Raw genomic sequence first — 13,059 nt, 5'->3', positions numbered from 1 at the left:
TGCAGCCCTTGTGCGTGCTAGCTGAAACCTGGACATGCAGGCTTTCATTTTATGACTTCTCTGGCATTTCTTTTCCCCAGAGACTGATCTGATGAGCTGCTGGGGGAAGCCTCATCTATTCTAGTTGCACGCTGTCAAACTAGGTTTCAACGTACAGCTGCTGCATACTGTTGGATCTGCTAAGGTAGAGCTGTCTCCAGTCACCAGGGTCCTATATACTTACTGTTCCTTCTGGCTTTGGGGAGAGGGTGTTGCAGGAAAAAATGAGTGGCTGATGTTACGGAATAAAAATGGTGATTGTATTATTCTGGGGTTAATTCATGCAATAGAGGGGGAGAAAAAATGTCTTTTGGATCCTACGAGTTTCAGCAAAGACTGATTGCCAGGGGAGCCTTAAGACTGAGAAGTAGATAACTTGCTTCATTTAATGCAGAGAATTGTAGTCTCTGATTCATTTTATTTGTCAGCCCTGAATAAGCTTTAAAAGACCTTGAGATTCATGCTCTATCTCGGCAGTCTGTATTTCAGGGAATCTTATTGTTAGTCTGTGGATTTCATGCCCAGAATATGTCAGGGTTCATTTTGCTGTCTTGTAGAAAGAGAGGGGAGGGAGAGCCCTGAAGACCTCCTTGCAGCAGTACCTGGCACACTTCACGTTTGCTCTCAAAGAGCCACAGGCTGAATATACGGTACTTGGCAGAAAAACTTTCTCACGCTAGTAGCTAAAGGACCGTGGCCCCTCGAATAACCCTGTTTTCACAGAGCTGGCTGCATCTAGCAGCTTGGCTCTTTCTCCCATCTTTTGATTTTTGTCTATCTGATGGGCAAGAATTATTCTTGGAGTTGCGCTGCTCTCCTCGGAGAATGAGAATTAGGGAAACATTTTTGTTTGCTTTGCATTGGGGAACAGGTTTCCTGGTTGGCTTTTCCATCTGGACGGTGATCCTCCTTGTCCTTTCCATATTGCTGCCGGAGTGTTACAGTGAAAACTGTTTCATGCCTACGGTGACACTGATCTGTTGGGGATTTATTGGCTAGAGCGGTAGGAAAGGCACAGTTTGGCAAATGAGTTGAAACTAACGGCGAGAGACGAGGGATTTTTTTTTTAGAGTTTAATCAGGAAGGAGATTGCAGGGTTGAATGTTGAAAGAGACTTTGTGTGGCTCAGTCTTTCAGACGGCTGCGTTTAACTCCTGCCTTGGGAAAAAAAAGTCCTGAATGCTCACCAGTATGTGTGGTTTTTATGCGCACACACATGCACAACTATATATACATATTTCTGTGTGTATATATACACTATATTATCTATGCATATATATGTGTGCAACTGCCTGTGACTTTTTTCCTTGAGATAAGACTGCTGGCTTGGGTCCTGATGGCACCGCGCAGCAGTAAGGTCCCTGTGTAGAACGCTGCTTTCTAACCATCATGAAGTTTCCCTAATTGGATTTGTTCACATATGCTGTGGCTGATAAGCAGAAGGTTAATAAGAAAGAAACTTGATTTTCTTAGTTGCCAAATTCCTTTTTTTAGTCAAATAATTTAGAGGAGAAATACCGCTAAAGGCATAATTTTATTCCCGGTCTTAATGTAAAGAAAGGATTACTGTATTTTAAACACTTAGCCTTTCTGTCAGCAGCTTGGTTTAAATGCAGTAATTCCAGTTGGTTCCCATCAGCTGAGGTTTTTTTTAAGACTCCCCACCCCCTCCCCTCTATAAGTGCATCCCTCACTTTCTACATGTTGCACAAGGGGTAAATAAATAGCAATGCCACCGTTTAAAACAGGGTTTTTTGTGTAATGCTGTTTCCACCTAGGATCTCAAAGCACATGGCGTCAGCAAAGAGCTCTATGAGGTGATGTATTTCCTTCTTTCTATCAGAGCAACGATGTCAAGCGAGCATCCTAATGCAGGCACCATCTGGTAGGGTTGTGCCAAGCCCTCTCCGTTGCGCACCCATCCTTAAAACTGATGGGAGGGAATTTTTTCCCGCAAAACTTCTGTATCAAGAGCTGGATCAAAATTACTCTAATATTCTTCTGCAGAATATGAGCAAAAAAAGCAGCGTACTGGAAGGGTAGGTAAGCTGATTTGCTCCACTCTCTACCTCTAGTGTATCACTTGTATATCAGCAGGAAAGTGTGTGTTGGAAGGCCAAGAGGTTTACCAGACCTTCCCCTGCAGAGCTAATGGGGATAGATGTAGCTATGCGGTGGTGTGCCAGAGAGGAGCAGAATTTACCGTGTAATCTGTTTCTGCATTGACAACACACCAGTACGCTTCTGAAAGCAAATTATAGATGGTATTTGAATATTTTGCAACGCAGCCTGGTGGCTGTCCAGTAAGCCTTTATTTTTTTCCCAGAAGTCACAAAGCTGTTTTCTTTCATAAAATTGAAATTGAGATCCGTTAATCAACCTGTGAAGGCTCACTGAATATTGAACATTTTGAGAGTAGAAGCAAGTTCAGGGACAAAGCTCAGTAACAAAGGAGAGGTAGAACCATCTGTACCTAAACGAGATCGAGTTGGGAAGTTTATTGAAGACTGTTAAAGGCAAAGAAAGTATTGAGCCTGCAAAGCGCTTGTGGATTCAAATACAGTACTAAAACTTCTAAGGCTTCCAGAGGAAGATGAGATTGAACCTCAATTACTTCATTGATCATCTCCAAGATGCCAAAAAACCTTATAATGAATAATCTAGTTCTGTACTGAGTGAATGAAAAGCCTTTTGACAAGTATTAAGCTAAGAAGGTTGGCAGTGCTGTCCTCGTGTGTGATTGGAATGACAAGGGAAAACAATGCTGACCACGAGGATGTGTTGGGAGATTGCTCTGAAAGTTTGCAGCTTCTTTCCTCTCCCCCATTTCATTCTCGTGAGACAAAGTGCTCATGTCTGACTAGTTTTAAAATGCTTGGAAAATGATAATCACATTGCTTTCTCAAGCAGAATTAAGAGTGAAGAGTGGTGGTGAGATGAGGAGTGCAGATACAGTAACAAGAAGTGGTGAGCTCAATTGATAGGACATTTTTTGTACAAGGAGGCTCAGGATAATGACACGGGTTATAGAAACTTAGAGGAGGATACTAAGCCTTTTTTCTTTTAGCTAAAATCAGTGAGGTGCGTCAAGCACTGGCTTCCCAGGCCCATATCCTTGTCTCAGTCTAGATTTCAGCAGATGCCCGCAAAGTGGTGTTGCTGTTGGTGAAAAAGGGGTGAGGATGGTGGGGATGGTTTCTCCAGTGGTTATGAGGGAGATGACGGGAATGGTAAAGGAAAGCAGCTTTGCTGCCTTCTACCTGTCGGGTTTTCCTCTCATCACTTAGCAGCTTCTTCAGTCAGAAACAAACAGTGGTGACAGCAAAGGTCAGACACCAGCGAGCACAGTGTCTTTGTGCTCCTGCTCTCCGGAGGTCACAGCCGCACCCGAGAGACCTGGGGGCTTGTTCCTGATTAGCTTGGAGGGTACTTGTCAAGCTGACAAAGTCGTCTTAGTGACTTCCCAGCATCATTTGGACGCTCAGGGCCAAATTTGCGAAAGCACTTGGGCCCTGATCTGCAAAGCTGTTCAGGTGCCTACGTTCATAATATAAACAGTCTGACAGTGGCTTGGCTCAGTTTTCTGTGGAAAGTGGGTCACTGGGAATAAGTGGTTTAGCTTTGGGTCATTTGAGGAGAGGACTGAAATAATGTGCGATATTGTCAGTTTGACACATTAAGGCTGACGTCAGGCTTGCACCAGGCGTTTCGGGACTCCCGAGCTGCTGGCGGGCCCACAGTGGGGTGATTTTAACTCACTGATGGATGGAGATGTTGAGCGCTTGGAAACACAACATCTGTAATGGTGCAAAAATACGAATGCAGTGTTATGTCAGATGTTTATATCTGGTTGCATGCTGAGCACATCAGCATGGGATCAAAACTGTACTAGGGCTGTTCTTCAAAGGTAAGAAACAATTAGGTAGTCATTTCATAACCCTGATGAATAGTAAAGGTGCTATTTATCCTTCTGTCCATCTGATCTTTCCTGTCCTCCCTTCCTGCTGCGCACACACTTACCAAGGCACATGAGGAAGAGACCGTTACGGTTGAAACTTGTGTAGTTCCTACCAACTGAGCATGGCAGCTTCTCGGAGAAATCACACTCAGCTGAAGGACAGGAACTGTCTGTTCCTGTGCAGGAGAAGACAGACTATTGTGGGCTCAGGAAATTCAAGTGAATTCTCATGCATTAATAGTGGGTTAATCTTGTATGCTCCTTGCCCAGAGGACTGGGGAGAAGCCGTGTGGTGGCAACCACAAATCTGAGCCTTGTGGGCAAAGGTAGGAAATGCAGGAGAGGGAGTTGGTCCCATTCAGTCTTACCTCTCAACCTCCTTCAAGTGGAATAAAAAACTAGGAGAGAGTTTGGAGCTAAGACCTTGCTGGGAAACTGGAGACAGTGTCCAAATGAGAGGTAGATTTGGGATTGCAAGTGCCCTTGACACATGTTCCTGTTCTGTGTTTTATACCCTGAATGTGGACATACGATAATGATGGAGTGGATACCAAAAGTTGAGAGCATTCAGAAAAGGACTGGGCAAATTCACGAAAGATAGATTCTTTGTCTAGTTCATAAGGGACCCTGAGTCCCAGATATGGTCAAGGCTGGAAGAAGATGCCTAGGGGATGTCATTACGCACATCCCCTTTTATGATGCTGTTCTGCGTGTGCCAGCTTGGCCAATATTGGTGACAGGTGTTGTGTTTGACTTCATCAGTGTGTCCGTGTAACCATCAGTGCTCCTGTGTAACTAATACTCTGTGGAGGTGGGAAGGTCGAGTTCCCACCTGCTGGGGGGAAGCTGTTGGGGTCTGTGGACATCTGTGGCAGATGTGAGGTGGGAACGCTGGATTCCAAACAGAGCATATTTGCAGAGAAGGTGATAGAAGGTTTGCTGCTTGTAGCCAGTAACATTTGATCTTCAATAACAACAAAAATGCGGTTTGCCATTTCCTGAGAATAAAGGTTATATTTGGTGTCAGGCTTTTTGGTGTAAGCAGTGTAAATAGTACTGAAGGATGTATCGAATCATTGTTTGAACTGTATCAACTGGGGTGCACTCTTTTAAAGTCCAATTGTTTTGATCTGTTCCCTGTGTGTTTTTTTGCAGCTTTTCCGACGCGTGGCAGCTGCCTTGCCTGGAATGGAAAGCACACAAGACAAAAGTAGAGAAGACAGTATCCTTTATGCATTTGTGCTGCGATTCAGTGGTGGCGAAGCGCTGCCAGGCATTACCGTGGACGAGGAAAATGCAGGCCCTGAATAACAAGGATGAAGAAGGAGGGAGTAATATCTCCTGCAGCCCCCGGTCAGCTTATGGACGTGCCAAAAAAAGGCCTGAGAGAGGGAATAGGGGCAAGTAACCTTTGAGCTTGAAGTACTGAGGTAGAAGGCTTGGTGGGATAGAAGGCTGGGACTATATTTCATATTAGGAAGAAATGTTTCACTATGAGGGTGGTGAGGCACTGGCCCAGGTTGCCCAGAGAAGCTGTGGCTGCCCCATCCCTGGAGGGGTTCAAGGCCAGGTTGGATGAGGCTTGGAGCAACCTGGTCTGGTGGGAGGTGTCCCTGCCCAGGGCAGGGGGGTGGAACTAGATGACCTTTGAAGGTCCCTTCCAACCCAAACCATTCTATGATTCTATATGTCTATGAGTGTTAAGGGTGGAGGCCCCCACTGTAAAGCAGGGGAGGTAGGGGTGCTTAGGACTGTGAGGACAAGTGAATGAAAGCTGAAGGGAGGACAGCAGGAAGGTGCAGAAGGGTGCAAACAGATCCAGAAGGATTCTTCGCTTGGTGTTTGAGCAGGTTGGATGTGAGGAGGGAGGGGGAGGCTATGGAGCCGGATAAAACAGCTGCAAAGAGGCCTGAAAAGACCCTCTGTGGCTGTTGCAGATCTGACTTGTAGAATCCTGGAATAAGGTAGGATGGAAGGGACCTCTGTAGGTCCCTTCTCCAACCCTCCTGCTCAAAGCAGGGCTGACTACAAAATCAAGCCAGTTTCTCAGGGTTGTGTTCAGGGTAACTGCAGAAATCTCCAAGGACGTTGATCCCATAACTTCCCAGGACAGCCTGTTGCAGTACTCGACCCCAGACAGCTCTGGGCTGGCATCTGAGTGGTGCGAGGGAGGAGAAGAATCAACTGAAGGAATCAGCCTTGGGGGAGGGAAAGGAGATGGCATGAGCAATGGAAAAGGGATAAAACTTTCTGCATAACGAGCAGTATGACTAAATCTGAATTGCTTGCTGGACCAGCTGAGTGTGTTTGGGGAGGGCAGGGAAGCCCTTGTAGGTGCTTTTGTGGGTGTCTTGTGACAGAAGGGTCTAGAGCACAGGTCTTGAGAGGAGCGGCTGAGGGAGCTGGGGTTGTTCAGCCTGGAGAAAAGGAGGCTGAGGGGAGACCTTCTCGCTCTCTACAACGCCCTGAAAGGAGGGGGTAGCCAGGGGGGTTCGGTCTCTTCTCCCAAGGAACAGGCCATGGGACAAGAGGAAACGGCCTCAAGTCGCACCAGGGGAGGTTTAGGATGGATATTAGGAAAAATTTCTTCCCTGAAAGGGTTGTCAAGCATTGGAAGAGGCTGCCCAGGGCAGTGGTGGAGTCGCCATCCCTGGAGGGATGTAAAACCCAGAACTCAGGTAGACATAGTGGTTAGAGATATGGTTTAGTGATGTTTTTTGTCAGAGTTAGGTTGGTGGTTGGACTCAATGATCTGAAAGGTCCCTTCCAACCGTGGCGATTCTATGATTGTAAATGGAAGAAGATAATATAATGAGAAGAAAACGTGGGAGTGGAAACACTGGCTATTGTGTAAAGGAGAATGGGTAAAAGATACATTTTTAGGAATTGTTTAGAGGAAAGTCTGGATATTTTGTGCAAGGAAAAGTAGTCTTCAAAGTAGGAGTCAGCGTGGCAGAAACCAGCAGGAAGGTGTAGGGTAGAGAGAGGGTCTAGGGTGGGACAGAGTAGGACAACTGGAGTGGAGACAGTGGCGTGGAAGAACTACTGAGAGCAACTTGGAGTCATTTGGAATGAGTGCATGGATTTATTAGAGTTGATGCGGAACTTCAAGAGTAGGAAAAATTTCTTCACTGAAACGATTATCAAGCATTGGAAGAGGCTGCCCAGGGAAGTGGTGGAATTGTCATCCCTGGAGGTATTTAAAAGCCAGGCAAACGTGGTGCTGAGGGACATGGGTTAGTGGTGGTTTTGGTGTCAGTGTTAGGTTGATGGTTGGACATGGTGATCTTAAAGGTCCCTTCCAATCTAGACAATTCTGTGATTCTAAAACTGCAGGAGTGGTGGTGGTTGCTCAGCATAGCTCTGAAGGTGAAAGAAGTTCTGTGATAACCGAGCCACTTCTTATGATCTCTGCTGCACCTGACTACCCGTTTCTGCTGGCTTGGATTAGAGAGGGAAGGTAGTGCAGAAGGTGGAGAGAGGGCTGCCTGCCTCTGGACATAGAAATCATGGGGGGAAGTCATGGTGGGTACTTCCAGGAGGGAGCCAAGAGGGGTTGCATTGCATCTTGATTGAAAGAGTTGACGAGATGCTAGAAGTGAGTGAGCTTTTTTGAGAAGAGGAACTTTTTCAGGGTGGTCAGGCTTTTTTGGAGCAGGGATCACAGAGCTGGCAGCTGGTAAATAGAGGAGAAACAGTGCTTTGGGGGAAGGGTGCGGCAGGAACTGTAGTAGGGGGACAAGCTTTGTGCTGAAACTACATCTGTAGAGCATCTTACTGCGTAGGGGAAAGGAGGATTCGGAAAGCTGTGGATTGCAACTGCTAAGGCACAAGCTTTGTGCCTTTCAGACTTGATTGATCAAAAATATTTCGTTACGCAGGTCATCAAAAGGTTAATGAACAACAGTCTTTATTAATAAGAGGATGGTGGCAGAATGCAAAGGCGCCGGCGGATGGGGCCGCGCTTTCCCTATCAGGGAGTTTGATCACTGGTCTCTAAATGGGAGTGCAATGAGGGCACTTTGGATTTGACTTCCTGCAGACTGCAGATAGCAGAAATTGCATACGATTGTCTCCCAGACAGCTACGCTGGGATTAATAATGGTGGGGGATTTTCCATAGGCTTTTTTGCAGAACATTGAGCGTTCAAGGATCTTGAGCTGCTCGTGCTCGACGATGAAGCTGGCAAGGCTCATTTCGAGGATCTCTGACTCTTAAATGCCTATCGAGGTTTCGATCAGCAAAAGAGACCAAATATTTGAGGTTTCCCTTTTTGTGTTTATTTTCTCCTAACCTCTGTAAATAGCAACTTCAACCCCCTAAAGAAATAAGTTGGAGGTACCAGCTGTGTGACCTATTTGTCTCCCTGTTAACTGATAAGAGAAATGCTTGAGACTCGTGAGGCGGGTTTGGGGATTAGTGCTCAAAGCTCCTCCTGTGAAAGGCTACGTAAGGGTTGTAGCTGTAGGGCTTCAGTTGGGAATTCGAATGCCACAAAGGGAGCAGCTTATCGCAGGCTGGTTCAGAGCAGCAACCTCTCCAGCGACCTTGTGTTCTTGTTGGATATTAGCTGTCATTGCGAGGGGTAAGTTCAGGGAAGCGGCAGGGGGTTTGTTGTGGGGTGAGTGGAGCGGTTTAACGAGAGGAAGGATTGATGGGAGACTTCAGGATGGCATGTATGTTTCGAGCTGTGGGTGATGTAAGTACTCAGGGATAGCGATGCACATGGTGTGAGAAGGAAGTCCATGAGCCAGTTACGTGCCTTTGTGGCCAAGAAGGCCAATGATCTCCTGAGGGGCATTAAAAAGAGCATCCTCCCCCTCTGCACTGCCCTGTTGAGGCCTCATGTGGAGCACTGGGTCCAGTTCTGGGCTCCCCAGTTCCAGAAGGACAGGGAACTGCTGGAGAGAGTCCAGCGGAGGCTGTGGAGATGCGGAGGGGCTGGAGCATCTCTGTGCTGAGGACAGGCTGAGAGCCCTGGGGCTGTTCAGCCTGGAGAAGGGCAGACTGAGAGGGGATCTCATCAATGCTCAGCAAGAGCTAAAGGGCGGGGGGCAAGAGGATGGGGCCAGACTCTTCTCAGTGGTGCCTGGGGACAGGACAAGGGGCAACGGGCACAAACTGGAACACGGGAAATTCCATCTGAACATGAGGAAAATCTTTCCTGTGAGGGTGGCAGAGCCCTGGCACAGGCTGCCCAGAGGGGTGGTGGAGTCTCCTCTGGAGACATTCCAAACCCACCTGGACACGTTCCTGTGCCACCTGCTCTGGGTGACCCTGCTCTGTCAGGGGGTTGGACTGGATGGTCTCCAGAGGTCCCTTCCAACGCCTGCCATGCTGTGATGCTGTGAATGGCCTCGCTAGAATATGCTGCTGGGGGATTCTCTTAGCAGAGCATGTGCTGCATCTGTATTCAAGCCCAAAGAGGCTCTCACAGAATCACAGAATGATAGAGGTTGGAAGGGACCTCTGGAGATCATCTAGTCCAACCCCCTGCCAGAGCAGGGTCACCTAGAGCAGATGTTCTCCTGTGTGCCTCAGAGCTGAGCGTGGACAGTGGCCTGAGAGGGAAGAACTTTCCAGTTGGCTGTGAAGTGTAGAGGAGCAGGAGTTAGAGAAGGAAGCGAGCTGGCCTTCTGTGGCTTCCTCCAGGCTCCTGCTGTCTCCAGGGCTTCTGTGTTCTTTGAGCCAGCAGGTAGAGCTTTGGTGCCCGCCAGCTGGAGGTTCCACCCTCAGTGCTGGGAGACTGAATTGAAACTGTGTGTTTCCAAGCTGTTACTGGTTCCCTCTGGAAACAGCGATTAGATCCTTCAGCATATACATCTTTAATTACCATAGCAATTGCCGTGGAACAAGAAGAGATCGCTGGGGAAGAGCAGAGTCAGGTTGGAGACAGACATTTGGGGTCTGACATTGTTTCTGCTATGTGCTTAAGAACATGCCAATGCCAGGGTGAGAGGGGCTGCTGAGAAACCTGCATCTTGACTTTGGTTTGAAGCTGGTCTTTTTAAGAGCTTTTGAAAATACTTTTCACAGAATCACAGAATGGTTCAGGTAGGAAGGGACCTTAAAGATCATCCAGTTCCAACCCCCCTGCCCTGGGCAGGGACACCTCCCACTAGACCAGGCTGCTCCAAGCCTCACCCAGCCTGGCCTTGAACCCCTCCAGGGATGGGTCATCCACAACTTCCCCGGGCAACCTGTTCAGTGCCTCACCACCCTCACAGCAAAGAATTTCTGCCTGATAGCCAATCTAAATCTCCCCTCTTTCAGTCTGAGGCCGTTACCCCGTGTCCTATCACTACACTCCCTGATCCAGAGTCCCTCCCCATCCTTCCTGTAGGCCCCCTTTAGGGACTGGAAGGCCACTATAAGGTCTCCGCGGAGCCTTCTCTTCTCCAGGGTGAACAACCCCAACTCTCTCAGCCTGTCCTCACAGCAGCGGGGCTCCAGCCCTTTGATCATCTTTGTGGCCCTCCACTGGATCCGTTCCAACAGGTCCACGTCCTTCTCGTGTTGAGGACTCCAGAGCTGGACACAGTACTCCAGGTGGGGTACTTTTCAAGTATTTTGGTGGGAAATACTGAATGGAAAACACCAGTCAAAATCCTGCCCCAGCTTGTAGGGAAACGGCGTTGGATATTTGTTCGCCTTAACTTATGTCTTCCAGTGATTGACATAAAACTGGAAAAGCCTCAAGAGCAGCCTGTCAGTGAAGGAGGCTGTTCCTGCTAATACCATGTGGCTTCTACCTTTCTCCAGAACATCACTGCTTTCCCTCCCTTTACTCTTCATTGACTGCAGTGTGAATATTGGCTTGAACCTTCCCCTTTCAGTAATAACGTATTGCAGTTCATCATCGCTGGCTGTCTCGTGGAGATGATCTATTAGCTTCACAAGCACACACACACACACACAAAGAAAATGTCAGTGTCTTCATTATTTATAAGAAAAAAAAAAAAAAGCCAAAATATTCCAGCATATTCTAGTTATAACTTTAAAAACAAACAAAAAAAAAAGATAGGTACAATTTCTTAATATTTGTTCCTTTTTTAATATGTTATGATATTGCACTTTGAAATGATGGAAACTGAGTAAGTTTTGAATTGGACTTAGACGAGATGTGCGTGCAGAAGAATGCTTGCAAATCTTACCCATTTGATTTCTCTAACAAACTGGAAATGACTAGACAGCAGTCAGAAATGCAAGCAGAGGTGGCGTATGCTGAGGGTTTAAATGCTTATCCTTACAATAAAAAAAAAAAATTTAAAACCGAGCTCTTAATCTTTCGAGCAGAGATAGTCTGACTGGTTTTCAAACCCCCAAACGTTTTTGGAAACCGACCTTAGGGGGGGGGGGTTTGACACCACGAAAGGCTACTGGATTTTTTAGTTCTTGCAGAGGCAACGTGAACACATTTCCAAGAAAGCATACGGAGAAATACAGAGTGTCTTTCTGAACGGGATGAATGGCTTCTGGAGGATTTGGGGGGGGAAGGAAAGGGTGGGTGTGCATTAGCAAAACACTTGCAGGAAACAGGGAAATACCTTTCGAGTGCAAATGAGTTTTAAGAGCATTTTTTTTTTTCCTTTTATGTAGAACACCAATGAAGTAAATTATTACTGCCCGAGAGATGGGAACGTAACGTTTTCAGCCGTTTGGAGGAGAAAGCGTTTTGCTTCTGGCTTTTTTTTAGGGGAAATCTTAAGTGAATTCAGGACCGGCACTAAAACCTGCCGAAGTGGATCGAAACCTTTTAAATTGGGCAGAAAGAGGAAAGAGCAGCCGGATTCACCAATGCTGGGCTCACAGGCCAGTTCCCGGCTGGGAGAGAGGGGGCGGCGGAAGGGAGAATCACACCCGCTTTTCCGTAGCGTTGGTCGTAGGTCGACTGGGGAAGGGGTGTTTACTTTGATCATACAGAAATCTAGTTGAGAGATCTTAGATGGAAAGGAAGGGAGTTTAATAGGACGGGAACCAACTTAATGATTATGCAGATTTATGCCTTTATTTTTTAGCATTTTTTTTATGTTCAGTCTTCCAGGTTGGTTTAGTTTGGTTCACTAGAGCTGTATAGTTTGGTTAAATAACTAGTAATTTAGTTTTCTATTTAACTAGGCTTACAATTAACCAGTTTTCTTTGATATTTATTTCTTTGCTTAATTTTTTACTATTTTCAGTAATTATTTTTTTGTTCAGTTTTTGCTGAGGAATCCGTTTAGAGCTTTGCTGATGTTGCGAGATGTAGCTACCCGAGAAACACGGAATCGAACACACTAGAAGTGCACCCTTTTAATCTTTACTAGTCATTGTGAAGTTGCTGTGTAAGTTAATAAACACAATTGTAAATACATTGTTTGCTGGGCGAATATGGCTGAGTTACAGTGCAGGAAGGAATTCTTGAGTCTGTGTTGCGATTGCTACTTAAATGAACAATTGCAAGCAAATATTCAGGCTCCTCCTTTGTTCTCTTCTGCCCCTCTACCATCTAAAATAACCACCCGGGGAAGAGAAAGGGAATCGTCCTCACCACCACTTTCACCAGGAAACGGGCATAAAAGATTTGGGATTCTTCATTCCTGAAATGAATGCTAAACTCCTGCCCTGCCCTGGGTTTATAGCAACTCTGCACAACAATAACTTAAAGGCAGAATGAGATGTAAAGTGCTTTTATAATGCAATATTAAAAGCGAGTTTTTTTTGACGTGGCATGTCTTGAAATAAACATCAATGATATGTGACAAAGGATCATTCTTTATTTAAAAGAAACTCTTGGGGGGAAGGAAACCTGGCTGCTTTTCCTGTATTGTACTGTTCTTAACTGTGCAAAAATGGTTCATCTTGCAGCTTTTTCGTTTTGGGGTTGTTTATTTTTCCCTTTGGTTCTTCATGCAACTTACGTTGGTCATCATTTGGCTGTTTTCCACAAGCACATAAGTTTTTTGGCTTCTGATATAACCAAACCTCTACCTTTCCCGTAGTTACAAGCTTTAAGCACTGGATTTGCAAGGAGCACGTCCGGGTTACGGCGGACGAGCAGCTCGGCTGCTTTTAATGGAAGC

General features: G+C 46.3%; 1 protein-coding gene across 3 annotated transcripts in view; it reads left to right on the top strand.

The window, feature by feature from the left end:
* The window catches only part of RAB6A (RAB6A, member RAS oncogene family), a 69,572-nt gene extending 56,871 nt beyond the window's left edge, over positions 1–12,701 (top strand). For all 3 annotated transcript variants that reach the window (XM_063327652.1, XM_063327643.1, XM_063327632.1), the window contains 2 exons: positions 5,153–5,219; positions 10,668–12,701. In XM_063327652.1, the coding sequence (XP_063183722.1) occupies positions 5,153–5,219; positions 10,668–10,732 (132 nt within the window). In that variant the 3' untranslated portion in view covers positions 10,733–12,701. The remainder of the gene's footprint in view (positions 1–5,152; positions 5,220–10,667) is intronic.
* The last annotated feature ends 358 nt before the right edge of the window (positions 12,702–13,059 follow it).

This window comes from Chroicocephalus ridibundus, chromosome 1 (assembly GCF_963924245.1).
Source record: "Chroicocephalus ridibundus chromosome 1, bChrRid1.1, whole genome shotgun sequence".
In the NCBI taxonomy this organism is placed as follows: Eukaryota; Metazoa; Chordata; class Aves; order Charadriiformes; family Laridae; genus Chroicocephalus; species Chroicocephalus ridibundus.
Note: the sequence above shows the minus strand (reverse complement) of the source record. Positions and strands in the feature narration are given on the sequence as shown.